At 39.0% G+C, this 24,728-nt stretch overlaps 3 protein-coding genes across 15 annotated transcripts in view; 2 read left to right on the top strand and 1 right to left on the bottom strand.

Moving 5' to 3' along the window:
- LOC136345248 (uncharacterized) overlaps nucleotides 1–12,797 on the top strand; it is a 39,160-nt gene extending 26,363 nt beyond the window's left edge. For 7 of the 9 annotated variants that reach the window (XM_066293344.1, XM_066293341.1, XM_066293339.1 and 4 more), the window contains 7 exons: nucleotides 5,201–7,744; nucleotides 10,756–10,967; nucleotides 11,017–11,466; nucleotides 11,518–11,705; nucleotides 11,927–12,135; nucleotides 12,196–12,361; nucleotides 12,413–12,797. In XM_066293344.1, the coding sequence (XP_066149441.1) occupies nucleotides 5,201–7,744; nucleotides 10,756–10,967; nucleotides 11,017–11,466; nucleotides 11,518–11,705; nucleotides 11,927–12,135; nucleotides 12,196–12,338 (3,746 nt within the window). In that variant the 3' untranslated portion in view covers nucleotides 12,339–12,361; nucleotides 12,413–12,797. The remainder of the gene's footprint in view (nucleotides 1–5,200; nucleotides 7,745–10,755; nucleotides 10,968–11,016; nucleotides 11,467–11,517; nucleotides 11,706–11,926; nucleotides 12,136–12,195; nucleotides 12,362–12,412) is intronic. The other 2 variants (XM_066293340.1, XM_066293342.1) reach the window with 2 other exon arrangements.
- Nucleotides 12,798–14,634: 1,837 nt separating this feature from the next.
- Nucleotides 14,635–15,631, bottom strand: RpL37a (ribosomal protein L37a). The gene is made up of 3 exons (XM_066293378.1): nucleotides 15,523–15,631; nucleotides 15,126–15,261; nucleotides 14,635–14,840 (listed from the first exon to the last, which is right to left on the bottom strand). Exons 1-3 carry the CDS (start codon nucleotides 15,523–15,525, stop codon nucleotides 14,707–14,709), a joined length of 273 nt encoding a protein of 90 aa, XP_066149475.1. The 5' UTR covers nucleotides 15,526–15,631; the 3' UTR covers nucleotides 14,635–14,706.
- Nucleotides 15,187–24,728, top strand: part of Pkcdelta (Protein kinase C delta) — a 50,330-nt gene continuing 40,788 nt past the window's right edge. For 2 of the 5 annotated variants that reach the window (XM_066293350.1, XM_066293354.1), the window contains exons 1-5: nucleotides 16,156–16,476; nucleotides 19,570–19,883; nucleotides 20,167–20,372; nucleotides 21,613–21,728; nucleotides 21,801–21,886. In XM_066293350.1, coding sequence (XP_066149447.1) covers nucleotides 19,740–19,883; nucleotides 20,167–20,372; nucleotides 21,613–21,728; nucleotides 21,801–21,886 — 552 coding nt within the window. In that variant the 5' untranslated portion in view covers nucleotides 16,156–16,476; nucleotides 19,570–19,739. Of the gene's footprint in view, nucleotides 15,325–16,067; nucleotides 16,477–19,569; nucleotides 19,884–20,166; nucleotides 20,373–21,485; nucleotides 21,554–21,612; nucleotides 21,729–21,800; nucleotides 21,887–24,728 lie in introns of those variants that run through there. The other 3 variants (XM_066293351.1, XM_066293352.1, XM_066293355.1) reach the window with 3 other exon arrangements.

Raw genomic sequence — 24,728 nt, forward strand, 5'->3', positions numbered from 1 at the left:
GTAGAAGTGACGGCTGTCAAACAGGCAGACGGTCAATTCGTCGCTATTGAAAGGTCATGAAAATGCCCTGCAAAATTCAATACAAAAGTGGTAACTCTGTACGGCCGCAGCGTCACTATCACATTGTTTATTGATAATGGCCGCCAGAAGCAATAGGGCATTCTCGGGCGCGGGACACATACGGTCATCGTTCATCGCGTTTTTTTTTTTGTTTTTTTTTTTGTTTTGGATAGTTTTCCTAGATGAAAAAAAATGATCTGCGTGACCGAATAATCATTTATTGATTTTCCATTGATATCTCTGTAAAGCTTTGAGGTATATTCTAATCTATATATTACCCTTGCTCCATGTCGACCATTCCCAAACGGAACATGTGCTTAAAAGAGTTTCTTCGTTTAAGGACCAATGGGAACTGTGACGTTAATGTCAAAATATGAAAGGAAGCACAACGTGGAGACCTAGCAATATTCGAAATACGCATGCCTAGCAGCCCTGTTGCGCAGTCCTCATAATTCTTCTCGCGGTGGGTTATTTCGAAGCTTTTTTACTTTTGATTGAAGAAAATTTTCGTTCTTCCTTGCTCTTCCGAGGCCGAAAGTGAAGGCGTCCGGGAACCGAGCAATTTAATTGATTACTATCCATTTAGGCTCAAATTGTCGAATTCTATACACATTTGCGAATGCCTGAGGAACCGTAGCAAAAACAACACATGCTGAGTAGATAAGCGCAGCTGTGTGCAGCGTGCTATCAAAACAAATCATTTCATATTTTGGCAGAGATTTCAGGCTGCCAAGACCGCTTGTTTGTTTAAATAGCTGGCCAGCGGCCGGCACTATTAATCTATAATTAAAAATATATTTTTAATTGGCACATCTTAAAAGCAAATTGTTTTTCTGTGTACTGAATGACCACTGGGCAATAAAATAACGGTATAAATCGCATCTGCGCAGGTTTATTTTATTACTCAGTAAGCTACGTTAATGTGTAACCAACTCATCACCTTTTTTTTTTGTGATAATTGAAGAATAATTTCTCTGGGACCTGTCGGCAAATTGCAAATAAAATACCATTGTCCAACCACTAAGGAAACGCCCTTTTCTGACCAACCAACATGGACGGGAGTCTAAGAAAATAATTAATTATCGTCGTAATTATGGTTTTAACAGGAAAACTTACAAATTTTTTCTATAAAAGTTCACTGAAATCTGCCGTGCAAAAGATAAAGTAGAAAAGTCGGTTTTCCAAAAATTCTGCCGATATTGGACACTTTATACCAATGAATCATAATTGTAATTTTCGTTCGAGGAAAACGATCATGAGAAGCAAAGGGAAATATGACATCCTAACCGATCTCGGGCAAATAGGGGGTTATCTACTACCCCAAATCGAAAATTTTGTTTTCCTGAACATCTGGTGTAAGTTAAATGTTAATTCAAAAGCCGCCTCCGAAGCAACTTGTGAATATTGCCTGACATTTACAAATTGCCTCAAACGGTTTTGCAATAATTGTAGAGCCATAGATTATTCCTTCACTTTCTTTGACGTCTAGAGCAATTAACTTACTTAATGACAGAATTCGTAGTAAATTAAGGAAAAACTTTGGCATTTAAAGTCAGCAATTAACAGTTGAAGCTTACTGTTTGCAAAGAAGCTCCAAATACACTTTGATTTATACTATTAAAAAGCGCATATACAGGGTGTGTCAGAACATGTGTTGGAAAATGAAGGGTGTTATTCTTTAGGTCGTTGTAAGAAACAAAGTTCGTACTAACATGGGTTGGCAAACGCACCGTTTTCACGATACAGGGTGTCAAAACAAACTTTTTTCCTTTTATTGAGGATATCTCAAGAATCGTTGCGGATACAGAATTCAGATTTTGTACAGCTATTATAATTGATATTAGCCACGTTTGGAGCGCTACTTCAGTTTTTTTTCAATATGCCAGAGGCTGAGGTTTTCGGGTCGGGTGAGATTTTTTTGCTCCCTAATTTTAACGCCACTGGACTAATTAGCATTTTAGAATCGCAACAACCGAACCACAGGCCTGGTCCCCACATCTTGAAAAGTTCAGCTTATACTGCACCGGTTAGTGCTGTTGAAGAACTGAGGAATCGCATTGTCGCATCCTGCAACACTCCGAGCATTTTCGAACGGCTACGTCAGTCGCTGAGACGCAGACCGGGGGCCTGCGTTGCCATTCAACAATTGTGATTTTAAAATTAGTGCAACTCTAAAATCTCTAGCATGTGAAAAAAAAACTGAAGTAGCACTCAAAACGTAACTAATATTAGCGATAATAGATACGCAAGATCTGAATTCTCTCCTGTATCTCAAACGATTTTTGAGATATTTTCAAAAAAAAAAATGAAAAAAAATTGTTTATCGACGCCCTGTATGTCGAAGCCGATACGTTTTCGGACTTACGTTAATAGGAACGTTGTTTCTTATAACGAGTCAAAGAATCACGCGGTCATTTTCCGACACATGTTTCCAAACACCCTGTACAATTGACCAACGATTAATAATCTACGAACGCAGTCCCTTTAAATCGTGACTATCTTGCACCAAAGGCCATAGTAAAAATAACAGTTTCATTAATGTATTGTTTCACGTGCAAACTGCAACATATTCATTAATTACCACATTAGCAATATAGAGAACAATCAGCCATTGTGTAATAAGCCAATTAGGCAAAGATCTTTTCGAGTTTCCGATAATTGAAGTGCGAAAACGACTGTATGATCTTATGGATTAAATCACTTGTGCGCAATAAATCCTACGACCCAATGGATTTACAAACGATTTGCTTCTGTTTTTTTTTATTGTTGTATTGTTGAGAATGACGCTTTATACACAAGTAGGGGCGAAATTGCGCGCACGATCCCAAGTTAAAACTAACAGAAAGTAAAATCACCTTTCATTCAAGAGTTCGGACGAAAAACCCTTGCTGACGTTTTGGCGACAAATTTGTACCAAAACTAAAATTAATTGTTTCATTCGGTATAACAAACGCATTGTTTGTGGTTCCCCCAACAAGAGATTGAACCATCTCAGAAATATTACATCGTTTCTGAGTACAGTAAACTTTACAGCCCTTTGTGAAGGGGCAGTCATATGCTAGAAAACTGCATAGGACACGGAGTCACATACAGTGTGTCCAAAATATTAATGTTTTTAGTTAACCAGGAGAAGGGTTGTGCGTCCGAGGGGGTAGTTTTATGACACGAATAAATCCAAGAGCTTATTTGTGGTCTTGCAATATTTCGAAAAAATCGGAATGTTCTCCCATTTAACCAAGTCTGTATCGAGTACTGTTTACGAAGTACACGCTGGACATTCTTAATAACTTCGGCAAATGAGCTCCGAACGCCTTAAAAACTAACTCATATGAATCAGCTCATATGACGAGCTCTTCAACGTGCCTCATACGGCTTGATTGTATCTTGTTGAATTTTCCAGACACAGAGTCATTTACGTGCTCAAACGCTCGTTTCGGGCGACACCTCTAACTTTGAACCTCGATAACGTCGGACGTTCATCTTGGACGCGCTGCATGTAGTTCATCTGCCATTCTCGACAGTCTACCGGATCAATGTTATGAATTATCAAATGAAGTGTAACAGTGAGGTTTCTCTTCGTGGCTTTATCAAATATTTATGGTTTCGACGTCTCCACAGCGCTTTAGAATACACCTTTTCCGTAAATGTATCGATGACAGATCCAGCTAAGAAGCGCCATCCTCACGTGAGCTACCATAAGGCCATCTATAAGCAAACTCATGAACAATGTTCAAAACTATTTACTTTCACATATGATAGATCATTGACCACAAATCTGTGAGTTCTGATGTGCACAAAATTTTCTAATGGTTAATACCAAAATAACGAGTTCTGAAACTTTTCTTAGAGTTTGCTTTACGCAATAATTCGTTGTTTGCCGTAAATGTTAACATAGTTTATTTGCACGTTTGCTCCGCAAACACAGACCCCACGAAACCTTCACTATTGCTTCACAGGCTTAAATATGTGAGATTCGGCGCTTATCAGTTTCAATTGGTTTTATCGATAAGCGTTCATATTAATGAACGGATCACATGTTACGGGTATCTCACATTTCTAAAAATCACTCCTTGTGCATTCGATTTTCTTGCAATCAATTCTGAAATGCACTCTTGAGAAACGCCAATTATTCCATTCGAAAAGTTAACCAGTTTAATTACTGCTAATGTTTATGCAACGATAATTAAATATGTATTGAGAAGAGCTGTTGGGTGGATTTCCCTTTTTTTATTAGCAATCACGATAGTGAGATACCTAGAGACTATTTGTTCGTTAATCACTACTTAATGCAACGATTCAAAAGGTGAGAAGAAGAAAGATTTGTATGGAGGAAAAATTTAGCCATTTACCTAAAAGACAGGTAACTACTGACTTCATTGTGGAAGGCGGTCGCTGTAGACTTTCTCTTTTGTACCGATTTCGTCCAATTCATGAACTTGGTTTCACTTTTTTAGGCACTCAATTAAATGCTATTCAGTATCCGCACAAACGTTCGAATTTTATCCTACTTAACCAGTCGTTTAAGGAGATGAAATGCCGGAATTTCCATTTTTCTCGCATATCTCAGCTGATGGAATCTAGTACAGCAAAATAAGATCATCCCACACAAAAAAAAAATATATATATATATATATAGCAGTAGGTCATTCCAACTGGGCGTCATTCGCTGGGTGGTCTCTGAGTTATAGCAATCGTTAAAGAAATTAACAACATCGAAATTCAGTTTACGTCTGAAACGTTCTTAAACAAATTGTTACATTGACCTGTTCGCATGAAACAATCTTGTTCGGTATCGCCTTCAGTCGACATGTGCTTATTGCCAAAATTCATTATGTAATTGGTGTAAAAAGTGCCTAAACGAACGTTTCCTTTTGCATGCGCTCCTGGTTATGATTGTAGATGGTACATTCGGGCACCCGCACCAAGGCAACATTATGCCCGGTGAAAGCTATCTGCGCCTGTCTAATATGTTATAAAACGTCATAACAAAACAAAGACAGTCGATAAAGTCGGCCATTTTGCGGCACTGGTGCGGCGTCCTGAATTCGGCTTCCGTCCGCCGCAGTTATAACCCGTGCGAAAGGAAAACCCTCAATGCTCACTTCAAGTTCGTAACTGGAAGCTTCTTTTCTTGTTTCAGATGGTCCCTCCCAGTTGAGCCTCGACGGTGACGTAACTGTGATAACGTCAGCTGAAACGTTAAGCGCTTTCGAAGAGGGCTTAGCAGATGATGATTCGTGGGTTGAGAACCTCAGCTATGACGACGACGATTTTCCCACCGAAGAAAACTCTTCCTCTGGAGAAGAGGTCACTCTCACCTGCTCCGCCGTGGTGGACCAGGAGGATGAGCTAAGGGGTTACCACCGAACTGCCATCGACTTCACTCTGCATACGATCGTCGAGGAGAGCTGCGAGGACAGTGAAATTGAACAGGCGCCATGCAGAACCAAAAAGGACCGCCCTGCTAGCGCTACGGATTTGGAAAAATATTTCTTTTATGGATTGGGGGATGGGCCTGCTGCCGCTAGTAGGGACGATGCATTTTCAGAGACCAGCAGCATTTATTCGGAGGGCATGGAATCCCTTGGGGGGACCGAAGAGAACTCCAATGAGAATTCCGAAGAGCTCGCCTCTTCACGACTGGAAAAATACTTTTTGAGCGGATTCATGGGATTTACCTCCGAGAGAAGAGACTCGGATGGAAGTGTCGGTAGTGATAGCGAGGGGAAACCCAGTCCGGAGCAGCGCAGAAAAAGACTGGTGCGCGCCAGAGGGACGGGGAGGTCTCACTCGAATTCTCTGGACAATCTCTTGGGAAATCCAGATTTGGCCGTTAGCGATCCACAGCAAATGGAGGCTCAGAATGACTCAGAAGACTCTTCAAGCTCAGACTCGGATACTTTCGATGAGGTGAACGGTTTTGACAAGTCAGATACGCAGTTCGATACAGTAAAGAGGAAGAAGTCTAAAAAACCAGATATTAAGAACCTCGAGACTACTCAAGAGGAGAGGAGCGATTCGGATGTTGATGAAGACCGGAATAAAACGCCTCAACCTCATCAAGATACTGCGATAGTGGGTACCAACTTGACCTCTTCAAATCCAAACCAACAAAGCCGCGACAGTGGCTTTGTTGGAAGCTGCGATGATTTGTTAAAAGATCCACAAGAGAAAACTGTTTTTATTGAAGAGAAAAGGTTTGAAAAAGCTTCAGAATCGTTGCCGCCAAACACCAGCCTCACGAGGAAAGATAGTTTCAACAACTGGAGCTCAGATGAAGAGACCAATTTAATGATGAGCAAAATGAGGCAGTTTTTTAAAACCATGGTGAAACCGGCAACACCCAATTTAAACGATCGAACCTCTCCGAAACCATCACCACGTATGCGGAACCGTTGCAAGCCTGCGCAACTCGTTTATTTTGAAAACGAACTCACCAGGCTAATGAAGACAGTGCCGGGTATTCGGGATGATCAAGTCCGGGAAATTGTAGAATATCTAAGCAGTGAGGACACTTGGAGCGACTCGTACGATTCCAGTGATTATACGAGTAGTGACCTAGAGGGGGCGTGCGGCAAATCTGCTTTGCAGCAGCAAATTTCCGATAGCTGCAAGCAGATCATCAATAAGTTCGATAATAGTGCCGAAGACGAGGAAGGAGATGCTGGTGATGGGGGTATTGGAGGTGTTGAGGGGATGAATAAGGAGACGGCATTTGTGTATCAAAAGTTAATGGCGAGTTTTGAGAAGATTGCTACAACTGAGAATCGAGCGGAGCCCACCAACTCACCCCCTTTAATCGAAAAAGTGATGCATCACATCGGGAGCCGCTTAGTGGCGTTGATGCACGAAGTGTCAAGTGGGGAGAGCCACGCCTCTAACAGCCCCAAGGGGCGTACCTACCATCGGAGGTTGCAGCAGAAGCTCAGCAACGCTTCTACCACCGATGAAGACAGCAGCAGCACCTCAGATACGAATCTCCCAGATAATTTGGGACTGCTGCCTCGAAGCCAGTCGCATGATCTCTTAGTGGGGGAAGCCAAAAATCAATCAATGGGAGGCACCTCAGAGATCTCCGAGGAGAGAGAAGCCAGTGACTGTGAGCGATTTTCTTGGAGAGGGAGCTTCGAGTCTGCCTTGCTAGCTAGCGACTCACGCAACAGACTCTCGTTAATCTCAACAGATGGCTCCACCTCTGCGATAGCAGCAAAGCGCCGCTCCGCAGGAGATTTACTCTTCAGCCATACCTCCCTAAGCCGAGAACAACTGGATAGAGTGCGCAGCTGCGGTAGCATAGGTGGTAGCACTTCTGAAGATCGCATTTGGGCGTCTAAACCAAATAGAAGACGCTCTTCAGTCCCCGACGCCACTTCCTGCTCGGGGGCCGAGGGCGAGGATGAAGAGGAAGAGATGGACAATCGGGCGACGTTGCCACGCAGCCTTCAAACGGGGCCGCAGACCACAAATTCGCTCCCTCGCCTGCCCACCACATCCCTGGCGGCCGCCATGCAAAAGGCGCAAAGTCACCACTTTCTGGCACAGAATGTGAAAAGTGCGCGTTACCGTCCTCCTGGATTCGCGAAGCACGCGCCTGCGCAGCCCAAGAGGGCTGTCAGTGCGCCGGGATTGCAGCCGAGCCATCAGAGAAGAGGCAGGAGGTCGCTTCAGTCAAATATCGCCAGTGGTGAGTTGGATTTTCAATCAGGTGGTGGTTTGTATCTAACTGGAGTTACGGTTGTTTCAAAGTAAGATGTCTCTTTCTCCTAATGGCTTCGCGGCTTTTCAAATTTCGCTCTGCCCATTAGTTGAATTATGGGAGCATAACCGCTTTGTATGTAAACCAACCGCGATTGTCAGGAATAGCAGCAAATAATGGTAATTGCGTAATTCTTATTAGGAACGCTCGAAAGTAATTATTATTGCTGAGTGGTGTGGAATGTTGTTTGTGCAGTAAGGCCCTTTTGGTAACTGTGTAGCGCAATATAAAAAAAATAATGCGCCTTCTGGTGGACAAAATGCAAAGCCATGACATGACAAATTTGGCATGTGTTGTCCTATAATTTGTTAGAAAGCAGTGTGTCATTGCTGTTGAGTAATTAGATTTGACATTTTCTCGAACGCGTGAGGTTATGATTTGTTGCTAACGTTTATCGGTTCGTTAAAGTCACGCAACGCCCTCTTTAGTACTAAAAATTCAACTTGAGAATCGAAATATATGTAAGTGCGACACTTGGTCGGAATAATTCAAAGCGAAAAAAGTTGACTTTAACTTTGTTTGGTGGCACCGCCCAGCGCTTTCATTGTTCAAATTACCTTATTCCAGTTGGAGTACCAAGTGGTTACTTGAAAATTCGTCTACGACGTTTTGCTTTTTCCCGGAGTTAACCGGAAAACCTTTTCTTATCTATGCTTTAATTGAAGCACCTACCATTCATATATCGGGCAACATATCAAGCAGAGTATGGTGCAAAAAAGTACTGTTATAGTAGCACAAAGTTCTCACGCACCAACGGCAAAAAATGGTTTGCTTACGGTTATTAATAAGCGCACCGGTCCGTCGAGTACTTGCACAAAGACATTGCGAAATTAGCCTTAGTACCATCATTACCATTCGTACCGTCGGTACCATTACACATTTTTCCTCATTATACAATTTCGTTACGATGCAATTCTTATGTCCGAGGGGACCCTATACTAAAATAGGTCGGATCGATTTCGCTCATTAACGCGATTTACTCGTGGTTTAATTAAGTGGAATTTGAAACCATGGGCCTATGAAAAGGGCAGAGGCCTTTCTTGGCAGCTTACCCGCGTTTCTCTAGTATTGGGAATTTATTTGCACCGACTTACCTGGAATTAAACGGTTTTATGCATGTTATTACATCATTCAAATGAATCAGCGAAGCGTTGCGAACGACAAACAAGATTGGGACATATTCGTTCAAGTACTCCGCTTATATTGGGCTAAACTTTAAATTTCCAGTTAAAAATACCAAAAAAGTCTTCCAGTGATTAGGCTTAATTGGGTTTAATTATTAATTAAGCCATTGAGATAATTGTGACGTTCTCCTTTGGCAGGACCTGTGGAAGTCGATTTATTTATGTTTTAGCGTAGTATCTGGTTCATTGCATGTCTTTTAAGCCCTCAGGGGAATCCGTACAAGGAACGAGTTTAAGGTTCGGGTAACAAGAATTAACGTGAAAGTAACCCGTTCGAGAACTTCCTTTTTACCAAGTATCAGTTTTAAATGGTCAATATAGTTGCCGTTTGCTTGATAACAGCAATTCATTCTCTTTTAAGCCGTCCCTGGATCTCTTATTATGTCTGCTCGATCAGTAAGAATCGATACGGTTCATGTTATGTAGGTGGGTCGGCATTTGGAAACCCGTTCGACGTTGGTTGGCCATTGTTGTTTGAAGAAAGAACCTTTAACCTTCGGCTTTCTTGTTGCAACACTTTTGCCTGGGCAATTCGCCATTTCAAGCTTAAAATGATCTGTAAATCAGGTTAAATTCATCTATGGTAAAGAAATCGATCGTTTATTAAAGAAAAAATAGGAAGGAAAAGTAAAAAAATCTAATAGATAAATAAAATCGCCTACTCTGTAGCTTGATGACGTCCACACATAGAAAATACTTAAGAACGGAACGGAACATCATCTCAAACAACCTAGAGTATTACATAATACATTTCCGCTCTTTCCCGCGTTCCTTTTTTCTTTGAGTGGTTAAACCGGAAGATAACGGATATATCGAAAAAGTAATGCTTTCGTTTGATTGGTTTGAAATGGATAACCGGGTTACGTCACGTTCCGCCTCCAAACATATTTTGGTATGTGACGGCTCGATCCGTGTCATTCTCACTTATGTCAAATTATGGCGTAATGTGAGACAGAAGCAATTTGTAAATGTCAAATCTGAAGCAGTGACACTTCTACGATTGTCGCTTGTTCTGTGTTATAGCCTGTATGCATATTTCTGGAAATTAAATTTGATTATATATATTAAGCATATATTATGCGTTGGTTAAAATAAAAAATATATATGTTTATAGTATTTAACAGTGTTTAAAGCAAGAAATTGTCGAATTTCTGGTTGGTATTTATGAGAAAATAATATGTTGTGATTTAGGAATCTGTAAGGCAAGAGAAGTGTTTATACATTGGCCACCCTGGATATGATATCTAGAATTGAGCAACTTTGAAACGAATTACTACTGGTATGTTAAACTAACATAAATTGAATAATATAGGGAAAAATTGTCGGGATTTTTGACTGGAACATAACAACGAAAAAAACAAAACTAGAATCGTCTTGTTTACACATACACATAATAAACTAGAGTACGATCAACTTATACGCACGTACATCCACTACTCCGTGCTAGATTTGCTTTTTCTAATTACCGTGGGCCTAGCATGCGGCCCAGCAATTCAACACTACGTACAACGCACTCGTTTGCCCTTGAAAATGGTTTTTATGCACAGAACAATAATTATCCAACTCGGCAATCATTTCTACCATTTGATATTTTCTTCCCATCAAGGTGAAGTTATTCATGTATACGTCACACTTAAGGCATCCATTAAGCCGGAGCTTTGCACTGCGATTATCTTTGCAGGGAGAGACAATTCATAGATCATAATAATATCATTAAATCTAAAGCCATCAAAAATGACTATTTATCACGAACAGTCTTTCCAGATGAAATCAGCCTGTCAGAAGCGCATTCCTCGCCGATGCTCACTTCGAGAACTGGCAGCAAGAACACCACGCCTAGTCCAGTGGCCCTGGAATCCAGGAGGAAAACGGCCTCACTCTCCAGTCAGGAGTGGTCCAATCACGAGGATGATGGCGATAGGCTGATGTCTCTAAATCAGACTAGGAGCAGTTTGTCCAGCCTAGGAGTAAGTGTAACTTCCTTTCCATTACTTAGTAATGACCATTTTTTTCCAGCTGAGGTCAGACTCGATGGCTAGTGTCTATTCTGGAGCGGACGACGGCCGTTATGGGTCTGTCACAGTTCGTGGTCAAGTAGAGTTCGGTCTTCAGTACAATTACAAAGCAGGAGCACTGGAAATCCAGATAAAACAGTGCAAGGATTTGGCCCCAGTTGATGTTAAACGGAATAGATCGGATCCTTACGTCAAAGTGTATTTACTTCCGGATAAATCCAAGTCCGGCAAACGAAAAACGAAAGTGAAAAAACATACGTTGAATCCGGTCTTCGATGAGTGCCTCAAGTTTCACATGTCGATTAATGAATTAGAGCTGCGCACGCTCTGGATATCAGTCTGGCACTCAGACATGTTCGGAAGGAACGATTTCCTCGGAGAAGTCACGATGGCTTTAGAAAATAAAGTTTTCGATGACCCCATGCCCAAGTGGTACAATCTTCAGGAGAGGGTAAGTTGAGGATTTTAACCAAGAATTGAAGGTGAAAATGTAGATTTTCAGAGCGAACCATTCGACGATATGCTATCGTTCAAAGGCGATATAATAGTTTGTTTGAAGTTCGTCCCTCCGGACATGACGGTGCACAAGAAAGGGAAGAAGTCGAGGGGGGCCCTGCATATTCTCGTCAAGGAGGCCAAGGCACTTAGTGCTGTCAAGGCTAATGGAACTTCAGATCCGTTCTGCAAAAGGTAACGATCGATGATTCAATTAGAAACAAAAACCTAAACAGTCTTTCAAATCGGCATGGCGTATGACTTTTTCTGTAATCATTTTTCCTACTACAGAATGACTGCAAATCTCCCGAGATTGATATTATCGTCACTCCTTAGTAATTGTTTTTAGTTTTTCTGAATTTATTTTTTAGACTAAAAAAATTAGTCATTTTAAAGTTTATTTCACTCATTTCTAGTTACCTTCTTCCCGACAAGGGGCGCAACGCCAAGCAGAAAACTCCAGTGATAAAGAAAAATGTAAATCCAGTGTGGAACTACACTTTTATCTATGATGACGTTACATTGCAAGAACTTGCGGAGAGAAGCTTAGAACTGACTGTCTGGGATCACGACCGACTTGCCAGTAACGAATTTTTGGGAATGGTTCGCTTTTCCCTGGGGACCGGTATGTATTTACATAATAAATCAAGCCTTAATTTCAAATCTCAATTCTTGAATGCTATAGGCAAACATTATGGTAAATCGGTGGACTGGATGGACTCTACTGGGAAGGAACTGAACCTCTGGAAAAGCATGCTGGAGAGGCCAAACTTCTGGGTGGAAGGATGTGTGCCCTTAAGGCCTTCCATAGGATCGCGTGTTCCATAACTTCTATAATAATTTCGTAAATTGTAAGATTGTGTTATTGGCAGAGTCGACTTTGAATTTTTTGTTTATTTCAGAAATTAACTGAATTGAGCCAGCCTGTACCTAGACGTGTAAGTATGAGATTAATTCTCGCAATACTTAATAAAAAAAATGTGATACTTGTTTCCGAAGGTATTCGGTGTATTTTCAATAAAAACCAATTAGTACATAAAGCAGGCATTTTGGTCGCGATGTTAAGCGTAAATTTCATTTTTAATTTCGATTTTCTATTCTACATGGTAATCCTTAGATTATTATAGTAAATCCCTGCATCCTGAGGAGTAAAACATGAATGAGCCAACGTTGACCCTGTACATATTGTATACTCTAATAGGGGATTTTTTCAGTAATGCCTTAAAGGCGCAGATTTTGTATAAACTATAGGTATATTACATCATACAGTATTTTTTTAATATATAATCATGTGTTTTATTTATATTCTTGAAACCTCATTTTCCCTAGGGTTTTAGGAGTGTAAATTGCGGTAGATATGTTCCATCACTATCGAGCAGAAGTACCTTTTTTTAAATAGTAGCAAGAAAAAGTTATAGGTTGTTAGATCTAAGATCAGTAGTTGATTATATGTCAATTTAGTCAATCCAGTTTTGCACTTTCCAAAGACTGCTTTAGTGGTATATTACATCAAAAAGTAAATAAAAAGACATTGTAATTGGTGAAGAAGAGTGAATAAAGATTGAAAATCATTTGTGAATACGGCCCTCAGCTCTTTTGAAAATTTATAGTTTGGAAATCAAATGTCTGTTTACTCAGTTGGTTGAGCGGATTACTCAAACTTGTAGTAATGATCTCTGATAATATAACGGGAAATTGCTAGAACCACCCGCGTATTTTTGAGAAATATATCTGCTTTTGTACTAAGCTTCGATCCGTTTGGAGAACTGGTACTCTCGGGGAACTTATTACGGACAGTCCTATACCTGCTCATTTCTTTACATTGCGTATAAACCACCATATTTATTTAAATTAATGTCTTTCGTTGTTTCTCCTGATATTAAGGAGAGCATCGGAATCCATTAAAATAATGCTACCTTCGTCCCAAAATAAGTATCCAATTCCATTAAAAAATATGTAAAGGCATATATAACGTATATGTTCACAACTAAAATATAAAATAAATTAGAAATATTTTGAAAATTAACACTTATTATTAATTCTATGCAATTTTGCGATGTAATGAAAACATCGTCAAGTTTTGTCGCGGTTATTTCGTCCCATGCTTTATACACGGCCGCAATGAATTTCTTAATACTGGGATGAGGACTCTTTGTGTTACAATGATTGAATGGTGTTAAAAAAGAAAAACAAATCGAAAACGTTAAAATTGGGACTTTTTTGTGGTTGACAAATTTCAGAAGCATTCTTACGTTTTACCCTTTTTGAATATCGGCGCGAACAACATTATTATCGTCAACTTTGCAATGTGGTCTGGTATTACCTTGCTTAATTGATACTTAAACGTTAACTAAACAATTGATATATGTGATTTCATTATTTTCACAATCTATTAAAAGATCTGAAATCGGACACTTATTTTGGAACGGAGGTAGAAGTAAAGAGAGAATAAAATTAAATTATATGCAGTTTAATTAATTCGTTTATTTTTCTGAAGGTTTATTGCTTTTTTGTGAGTTTTTTTTTATATATATTATTAATCAAAATTTAAATTATGAGTTACCCGCAGTTGCTTGAAAAGATCTTGATACAATGGCGGAGGATTTTTATTGCAGTTCATGGGTTTATTTTCTCAAAGATATTTTGAAGTGAGGTTTCTTATTCCTACGTAGTGCAGAAGCCTAATTTACTAAAAAAATGTACTAAAGTAAGTCAACTTTTCAGAACAATTACTAGAAATGTTTTATTAGTCTTCCTTCAAACATAGAAGTCAATCTGCATTAGCCATGCCAAAGTTAATCCTGAGAATGAAAGAAGTAAGTTCTAAAGAACATCAACAAAAAAGCTCTAAATTTGACTAATTTGTTGTTCAAAAGAACATAGTGGTTACGAATAGAATATTATGCTTTTCAGTATATTTTGTATAAAAATCTGACCTACTTCTATAAAAACGCAAGTAATGGACTACGAAATCTGTTTATTATTTCAATGAAGATAAAAAAGTTTATATTTTTAACTCAATAGTCTAGCACATACCTGAGGACTTAAAACAGTTTGTTTTATGTTAGACCAAGAGCAGTACATAGTTTAAAAACAATTTTTGTTTGGGTTATAAAGACACAAATTACTTAATAATAATTTTTATTGAAAAAAAACTAAGGTTTTTTTTCAGCACCCAAGAAGGCCATGTAGTTATTTACGTGTACTTCTTGGGTGCTGGTTTGCCACCTTCCCTGAATCCGTTCTTGAAGCGCCTACGTATGATCTTCAGGTGACGAAGTCGACCAGTTCCAGTGGTCTTCCTCCTCTTTGCTTTGATTGACCAATTATCTGGAACATAAAATAATTTCATACTCGGATATTGAATATTACCCTTTAAAGCCCAGTTTATAGATTTAACTAAAATGGTAATGTTACCACATAACATGCTGTGGAACTCTCTTAAATTCTGTTTATGTTGCTTACGTAAAGACATGAACTATTGGGCATGTTTAAGCTGGTTTGACCTTTTACGTTACATTATTCTTTTATAGGAATCTCTAAGCCAGGTTTTATTTGGCGTTTTAAAAAATCAAATATTCCGTGATTTAATTTAATAGGTTGAACGAGACTTACATGAACGCATTTTTGCAGAGGGATATCCGCACTGAGCACATACAGACTTCTGGATGTGGTAGGAGGACCTTCCACATCTCCTACACAGAGTGTGGGTCTTGTTGCGACGTTTACCAAAACTGGATGTACCTTTTGTCTACAAGAGAAAGATTTTCAGTTACGATAAAAGGCCTATTCCCCATGAAGAAAAGTCCCAAAGGTAGGTAAACCAAAATTTTGTTTATAGGTTATATTTTCGTATCATTAGAGTGAATGATTAAATGGGAAATTGGGGGAAAAATACTTGTGAGTACTTAAAAGGGATCACAATTGGGGAATTATCCACAATGTTTTTCTTTTTTCACTTAAAGATCTTTTAAATATTTACGGAAAACTTTAATAAAAGCAATTTACCCACCATTTTGCAAAAAGTACAACTTGAGAAGAAGGAGCGAACGTCAAATGTTTTGACGTTAATGACGTTTAAGAATTGAAACTAGAAATGTCTGTATAATCAATGAAAGCAAGTAAAAAATGTAGACAATAGACAAAAAGATACATCAATTTGCGTTAAGTTAATTTTAATGCAGACATTTTACGGCTTAGACTTTCATCACTGTAGTTTATTAGTAAATTAGGCGTCAATAATAATAAAAAATATAGTCATTAGTTACAAAGTGTGTTAAAACGGAACAATGCGCACGTTGCAGTTTTACGTTATTATTATTTTATATTATTATTGAAATATGTTATTATTATTATTATTTATAAGAAAATGCCTTTTCATTCTTCTGTAGGGGCGTTGGGCGTAATTAAAAAAATTATTCTTATTACTATTTTACTATTATCATCATTATTATCGTTATTCTTATTAAGCAATATTTTCGAATGAAATAAAATAAATAAAAGTTGTGCTTCATAGCCTGACAGTTATGGTTTCGAGATATTCGTTAATATGTTTGAGAACGATCTCGGGATCAACTAAAATTTCTAAAAATAAATACCAGACCAATCCGACATATAAACACTGGCCGCACAGGCACACAGCTCTGGCGAAATGAACTTGCTGGAAACAGTAAATATCTACTCAGGGTTTTAACCATTTTAAAGGACCTTCTAAGTATTATTCTTTCAGGATTTGTGGGAAGTCTCATAATGTAGTGTATTGATTTGTCAGAGGTATTTTAGGCGTCTGAATTGAGGTGAAGTGTAAAGTGCGCGCGAGTGTGCATCAGTAGCAATGTGGGGACGATTTGCACATCGTTTGTCGAACTTTAGTCAGTCATTTTCCAGTGATTTACCATTGTGAGAGACGGTCATTAAGCTAACTTCTGCGTTCTTTCAGAAGAACATTGTTGTCTATCAAGAAATAGTAGGTATAAAATAGGTGGTGTAGATTTAAAATAATTAGCAGTCTTTTGAGATGCTATCTATTAATAAGTGCTTTGAGAGATTCCCTCTATTCAGATCGAAAATTTTTAAATGCATGGGAAAATCATAATTTAACGCGTACGCTGCTTTTAACTCTTAATTTGTCGGATTTAGTTAAAAATAGTTAGGAAAGTGTTTTTCCCACCATACTAAAAATATTCTTCCATATTTATGTTACACTACTCCCTCTATACATTAAAAAAGTTGCACTTGCAGATTTTTTAATGTCGACAATATTTACATACTTTGCTTAAAAAACGCGCAAATTAAGTCAAACGGTAATTGAAAACCCCTAGCTCCAATGTTATCAGAAAACAAATGAATTACTTCCGTTTCCGATTGATTTAAGTTGCGGTTATAGTGGTTTCGTTCTCTGACGAACCATTGGGCTGATGAATACGTGAAAACAATGTTCGTCAGAACGTGGTGGTTATGGCAATTAAATTATTTGATGAATACTACAGATTAATCTAGGTTCTCAAATAACTAGCAACTAATACCACTAAATTGATGGTGCATACTCGTTTCGCCAATATTAATTTACTATGGGAACAGCTTTGTTATCAGAAAATGGACCTAGGTAATGATTACTACTTTTTATTAGATAGTAATTTATTTAAAGTTTTAACAAGTAAAAAGCAAAAGTCAGCATGTTAAAATAAAATGGTTTGCATGAAGACAAGTAAATAGAGAATTCCATGTGTTATTTGAAGATTGAAGGATTCCATAAATTTTGGCGAATAGTTTAGAATAACGTCAAAAACATTCTTTTACATTCTAGAAGGAATTTAAGAAAATGTTTGTATGTAATCAATTTTTGGAGAATGGATATCACCAAAAGAATTTCCTTGCTAGTTTTCTCCTACGTCTTTCGTAATATATCCCTGTTATGATATCATTTATTTTTCATATCCCACAAACATGTATTTTTCTAGACAAGCGTTATTAGTTTTTCACGGTCCATTTGGCGTCAATGCTTGTGACGAAAAAAATCAAACGAATTTGAACAATTACTCGCTTGTGGGTGTTCTGGAGAATTATTCGTACGTAATAGTATAACCGCAGGTATTGTACGTGTGGTGTTTGATTACTCGTGCGTATTCGAACGTATCCGTCAGAACGATAGCTCGTCAGAAAACGTATCCACTATAACCGCGACCTTATGCATCTTGGTGTCGTCATTCACGCTCCTCCCTACTTGTTGCTTGAAGCAGCGTTCAGTTTTTGAATTGCTGTCTATTTCGCAATCGTTAGTAGTTTTATTAATTTTTTTTTTTATAACAATCGTACTTTTTTTGGTAAATTTTCGATTTTTAATTAAAAAACATACTCCTCCTCTGGGATGCGGAATGAGATTTTTTCTAACCATTTCCGCTTTAAATTCATCAATTAGCAAGAACGTGTCGGTTCAATTGGTATTTTTGAGCCCAATTTGCCAAATTTCTGTTTACTTTTCCGTCGAGGTAATCTTTCCTCTGCGATGGAAATTACATATTTTGCCACGAAGTTAACGAAAATTTTAAAAACCGCAACCGAGGAGAACAAGTGAATCCAAACTTTGCAAATATATTTCGAAACACTTTTAATTCAAATATGAGCATATTAAAAAATTATACTAAAACTAAAAACGGCTTCATCTACTCCAAAGTACTTTTTTGCCATTGAAAACCCTATGCTTTTTTCTGTTTTTGTTGGAAATTTCACATAGGGCAGTGGCGTATCACATGAGTAGCACCATGCATTTAGAATCACCCGAAGAAACCGAAGTTTCCAAAAAATTCCTATTGGGACTCGTATTATTCGAAAACACATTCGCCTACGTGTGGTAACTGTTCCCTTAACCAGTGAAAACGTCGTTATTTGTCTATATTTTTCGAGAATTTCGTATTAGCCAGGGCCAGCGGCGCATCACGCGAGTAGGGATTTCACAAGTTTTTCAAATCGCTTTCGTCGAAACTGGAATATGTAGAAATGAGTTTTTGGAAGTTGCAGATGTAACTCGAAAATGTATTCAACTGCACCACGGCGGCTTTACTCATTGAGAAGGTCATGTTGGCTTTTGTATTGCTTGCGTCTTTCACGCAACCCAGTGGTTCATCACACCAGTGTCGATTTAAAAAATATAGGAACCACTTCTGACAGAATCTTGAATTTACAAAAAAAAAAAAATGCCATTTTCGAGTCTTATTTCTAAAAACGAGTTCACCTACGTCAATGCAATTTCAACCGTCGACAATTGCAATCTCCATTTATTTTACCTGAGAATTTCACATAAGCCAGTGACGTATCACAAGACTGGCAGTGTCATAAACATTTCGAATCACAGAAACTTAAGTTGAAAAAAAATACTTTTTGGGAATTCTATTACGTGAAAATGTGCACTCTACTGCGGCCTCGGTTAGTTAAACGTTGCAGATTGTTCTTTGTGTCCTGAGAATTTCACTGTGCGTATCACACGAGTGGTAATTTTACAAACGTTACGAGTGATTTCTAACAAAATCTAAAAAACTGTGACTGGCACTAATCAAAATGTTCGTGCTTTCTTCTGCGTTTTCTAACAATTTGTGTAAATAAAAAAAAACAGTGGCTTATTACGTGACTGCCCATTTTACCATCCATTCACAAAGATATTTTTAAGATTCACGGATCGCGTTGTTCTGGTTAAATTTATTCGCTTGAGTTCGTTAAAACGCTGAATACTTCATACTGAGCAACTACCTTACGCTAAGCTGACGCAATTAAGCAGCTGAAGCAGGATCAGTCTCATTGAAATTTGAATACTTTAATTTTCAATATTGAATAACTCGCATATCTAATGCATCTCTTAATTGTTTCATTAACCGGCAAAACGTAATTGTATCATTTCTACAAGCTATTTTTCAACGTGCTCTTCCATCGAGCTGCTTGTTTTGGCACGGCGCCCCGATTTTATTAATTTCGATTATTTTCGAGAGGCAAAATAAAATAAATCACTTTTTAATTTGTTGATTGTTATCAGCCGTTTCGTTGTTTGCACTGGAAAACGTTGTTTCAGAATGTTTGCGAGCCGCCCCCTCGCGATGTCCCCTCGCAAAACACGGACCAAACCCGATTTTCTGCCGCCGAACAGCCCCTGAAAATACCGAAATGCATTGGGATAAGCCGCCTCACGAAGTTCGGTTTTTAAGAGGTTTATTGGAAGTATCTCTAATCTGAGATTACAAGATGATGTTCACTGGGGGATCGGTGAACAGGCAGAGGAAGAGCAAAAGTGGGGAGAGGAGGAACCCCCACGAGAGGAAGAGGCATAACGGGCGCTCTCCGAGGTGTCCTGAAATGGCTGGATACACCGAGTTGGTGTCCACCAAGGTGGGTTCCTGAGCGTGTTGAAATTTCGTCTTGAGGTAGCGCCGAAGTCTGAGAGAGGTGATGTTTTGCGTCTCGATGTTGTGCACACGCAAATACGTTGCAGAGACTGATCCCTTTATTATCTAGGATTAGTGCGATTTTAGTATACACCGGCCTCATTTAGATAAAAATTATGCCATCACTATCGCGCAAACCAAAGATTCTTATGTTGTGTGTCTTATCTACTTCAAATCGTTAAAGTTTGCGCAAAATAGAGGGAATTGTTGATGTCTTTTCGTATCAGGTAAGCAGCAACAAGTCTCGCCCTCCCCGTCGTCACAATCCTCTAATGATATCCCAAAGCCTTGACGGTGGGGAACTTCCCAGCTCTAGGGGTAGCTCAGTGACGCCGCTGATGTCCAATGCCTCGATAAGCAGCGAGGAAGACGAGTTTTCGCAGGTTTTCGGAAGGGCCATCAATAGGCGGAGGGGGGCTGTTAAACATCAAAGGTAAGTTTCAACGGTTCTAACGCGTACGTATAGTTTTAATATATACCGGGTGTTTCGTAAACATACCGGCAAACTTTCAGGGGATGTCGAGCTCACGAAAAGGAGCATTTGGATCGAATAAAGTTACGTCGGAAATCGCTTCGTTTCCAAGAGACAGAGCGTTCAACTTCTTTTATTTTTTACTTTCTAAATATTTCAAAAACGGTTTAGGATAAGGACATGGAACTAAGGCTATGACCAGATAAACGTGCACAGCTCGGAGTAGGCACAATGTTGCCGCTTGCACAGTGGCGCCCGTGCGGCCGGTTAATGCGATGTTTCTAATGAAAAAAATTGGTACGCCTCCGACTATTTCAGATGCGAATACGTATTTTTCACATTCTATCAGTTCTTGGTGAAAAAGGTCTCCTGGAGTTTTGCCGCGCAAGTATGGGATAAAATTCCTCGTTTCTGTGCTCACCAAAAGACTGGTGTAGGTTTCCCAGTGCGATGTTTTTCCACTTCTTTAAGAGAAATCGATTTGACTTTCGTTCGTTAAATATAGAAGATACGAACGCAAACGCGTGTGAAACAGGCCTCATCGCAAGATGATGCTCTTCTTTCTGAGTCTCGTTCCGCTACACTCTGAGCGGTTAACACGTGTAGAAGCGCTGGATGGCCACACGAACGCTACTAACGTAGGTGGAAATATTCCTCCTGGTCCAGAACATCAGCGTGTCCCTAATTTAATGTCCTCATCCTAGAGCATTTATGAAATGTTTGGAGAATATTTCAAAAAATAAGAGATTTAACACTGTATCTTGGAAACGAAGCAATTTCGGACTGAACTTCATTTGATCTAAATGTTTGTTTTATGCGCTCTACGTCCCCTGAAGGTTTGTCGTTATGTTTATGAAACGTTCCGTATAAGAGATAGATATTATTCGTACAACGAGAACAAAATAGAACTTAATCAATCCACATGTACGATCGGATGTGGTTTTAATTAAAATGACTCCGATTAAACCAGTTAGCTTCAGATTTTAGAAGTTACAATTAGACAGTCATTCCTGAAAAATAACTGCCCGCAAATTAGGAATAGTGGGGTCCGTACTTTGGACTAAATGTCGCGGCATATAGAGTTAAGTTATGTGTAACAGTATAGGGAACCCCGGCAAATTTAGAAAAATATTTCCCAAAAGGTACAGGTGCGAAAGGAATCTCGTATTTTGCAGTTTAATAAGAGTGTCTTATTTCTTAGGGTCCATTCGGTTAAAGGCCACAAATTCGTCGCGAAATTCTTCCGACAGCCCACCTTCTGCGCCTTCTGCAAAGACTTCTTATGGGGCTTCGGCAAGCAGGGATATCAGTGTCAAAGTGGGTAGTCAGATTCGCTTTGTTTTGTTTTTTCTTTTTTACATATTGAAACAATTTTTAATGTCTTTTTAGGTTGTCAGACTGCGGTGCACAAAAAGTGTCACGACAAACTTCTGGGCAAATGTTCCGGCTCTGGAATTAACTCGGAAAGCACCATAGTAAGTATTTTTTAGATATTAAACACGTAAAAACTCGAAAAGAGCTTAATCAGAAAATTAGACAAAAAACATTTTACTTTCCAATGCTTGTTCGAAGATAAACTTCCAAACTTCCCGCATTAAGGGAACTGAGGAAATTACGTTTTCATCAGTTTGTTTTCGAGTAGCTTTCTCTTCATTAAGGGAGTATTTGATGAAGAACTATAATTACTGCTTTGGACCTACTTAACTAAGGATAAATCTCATTAATTTTAACTGAAACGTAACGACAGCAGACTTCTGAACCTTTTATTCCACCACAGAGAAAAGCGTTAGCTTAACTTTTCTGGGTTAATAAGCAATAATAAAATAAATAAAATATTAAAACTGCGGCAAGGCATTCGACCTTGCGCTAAAGATACACCTTATTTAGCTAATTGCCTCGTTAAGGGCGCTTATGTAAAGTATCCCTTCATCTATTCTGCTAGGTAAGGCGTAATTACTGAAAAAAACCTCAGGTAGAAAGAGTTTGTAATTAATACATTTGCTAGGCTGATATTTGAAAGAAAATAGTGAGGTGTTTAATCAACGCACTTCGTTATGGTTCACCGCGTTTTCCCTTTTAATAATCACCCGTTGGTTTTTCCCTATTTGTTATTAAGGGTGAGGTTTTTCTCAACAGGAAAAGAAAAAGTGAGTTGGTTTGATAGTTAACAGTTCCTATTGATTTTGTTTGGCCTTACATTATTTATGTAGGTGAGCCGACCGGGGCGACGAAAGGGCGAACTTTAGTACTCTTCGATAATTAGGGCTTGATAAACTATCACTCTTAAGGTAGAACTCCGCTTTTCTTTGATTTTTTATAAATTAGGGAGTGACGGAGAGGATTCTTGCCAAGATGGCGAAGGAAAATTTATTCCGAATTTACTTTTCATCGTCATCGTGATTGTGCGTTGCGGGCTGGTAAATGGTACGCGCAATGGCAAAGACCAAGGGGAGAGCCCACAAACTGACTTCTTCGTGCCACTGAGTGGTACCGCCCGACGGCTTTCATCCACGATTTTGTTTCGCTACTTAGATGCGTCACAGAACATTTCACGAGGACGAGAATTAAGCGAACAGAAGGTTACTTCTAGGATTGGCAAAGTCCACTTTAGTCAAGAAAATACTGGATTCTGATCACGAAATTTCAGTGTTCGCGCTCCTGCAACGTAGGATCCTTCGACGGAAACGTAAACTTACATCGACGTATCCGATAATAATGGACAGAATGACAGTTGGGCACTTCCATAGATTAATGACTATTCTATGCGCACGTGTCAATCAGTACACTCGGAACCTTAGACACATTAATAATGATAATTTTTCGTTTACATTTTTTAAAATCTTAATGCGCATTTACCAAATACCCGTTGAAAACAAATTGCACATAAAGGACTGTTTACGATTTTGACTTAAGGCAACGCGCATTTCAGGATATGTATATTCAAATAATAGATAAACGTTCTGCCTACTTAAATTCAATGGATCTAAGCGACAAGGGTTGCGCAGGTGGCGCGCATGACGGAATTATCAATGCGCCTGTCAAATATACTGTTAAGCATTTTCTGTGGAAGCCTGTAATTAGAACTTATCGGTCGGTCAAACTCTGCATTTCGCCGGAAAGCGTCTTGGGCAAGTTAAACTCGACGGTACCATGATAGTCCTAGAAGTACCTGACCTAATTCTTAAAGAAAAAAAATTTTGGAAAACATTACATCGTTTCTTACATATATAGTTAATGCAGTCTTTTTTAAGATTGGCATGCTGCTCTCAGAGATGTTTTCTGATTTCTCTATCCTGTTTATGGTAAGCAGCTTCGAATGTTTCTAAACATCCATCAATATTGGACTTCACCTCCTCGTTGTTGGTAAACCTCTTTTCAAGTTTGGAGATAGAAAATAATCAGACGGGGCCAAATCTGGCGAATAGGTTTGGTGAGGAAAAAGTTCGAAACTTGATTAATGTTGGTCATCGCGATGACGGAAATGTGGACTGATGCGTTGTCTTGATGAAACAAGACTTCAGTGCGGTTGCTTTTTTCCGATTTCATCGCTCAAACGCCGCAATAAATTTGTATAATGTTCCGCGTTTATCGTTTTCAGATGGGCAATAAAAATGATCTCACGTGCATCTCAAAAAACTGACGTCATCGCATTTCCTGCAGACGAAACGGTTTTTGCCTTCTTCGGGGCCGTTTCTCGCCCCCTTTTAGCCCATTGGTTCGACTGCTCCTTTGTTTCGGGCGCGAAATGATGGATTCATGTGTCATCCATGATTATGAATCGACGCAAAAATTCGACTTTATTGTCTGCAAACTTTACCACACACATCCTTCAAACATCCTCATGGCGCAGTTTTTGTTCGATTGTGAGTAATCGCTACACCCATCTTGCGCACGGCTTCCTCATAGCTGGTCCAAGGGTGACGTACAGGGTGTCCAATTTTCGACACTTTTGCAGCGTGTCTCCGTTGTTGTTGCAGTTCAAAGGTTGGAGTTTTCGGGCGTGCGACCTACTCGGTTTTTCTCCTGGTGTCCCCATTTTGGAGAAAATGATCACAACTGAAATTTATCAAATGGGACGCCCTGTATGTTAATTGGCAGTTACATTTTACTCGCTGCGAGCTTTATAGGAACATACATTATCGTCGATACTTCGGTTCAAATCGAAGGCTAGAATTTACATTTTTTTAAAGAGGCTTCGAGATTGGAGGCCAAACAGATTTGCCCTTATTGAACTTATATTATCAACCAACGACTAATATCGTGTGGATGTTTTTTAGAGATATCGTTCAAACACCAGTTGCCATTTTCCCTAATACG

Source organism: Euwallacea fornicatus, chromosome 19, assembly GCF_040115645.1.
Source record: "Euwallacea fornicatus isolate EFF26 chromosome 19, ASM4011564v1, whole genome shotgun sequence".
Classification (NCBI taxonomy): Eukaryota; Metazoa; Arthropoda; class Insecta; order Coleoptera; family Curculionidae; genus Euwallacea; species Euwallacea fornicatus.

Bases quoted from the DNA above. Each gene is read 5' to 3' on its own strand.
- RpL37a (XM_066293378.1), bottom strand. The intron at 14,841-15,125 runs GTAAGTCTCGTT...TTTATGTTCCAG, and splicing joins CTCTGCAAAAATGCGTTCAT to ATAATTGGTCAATCAAAGCA.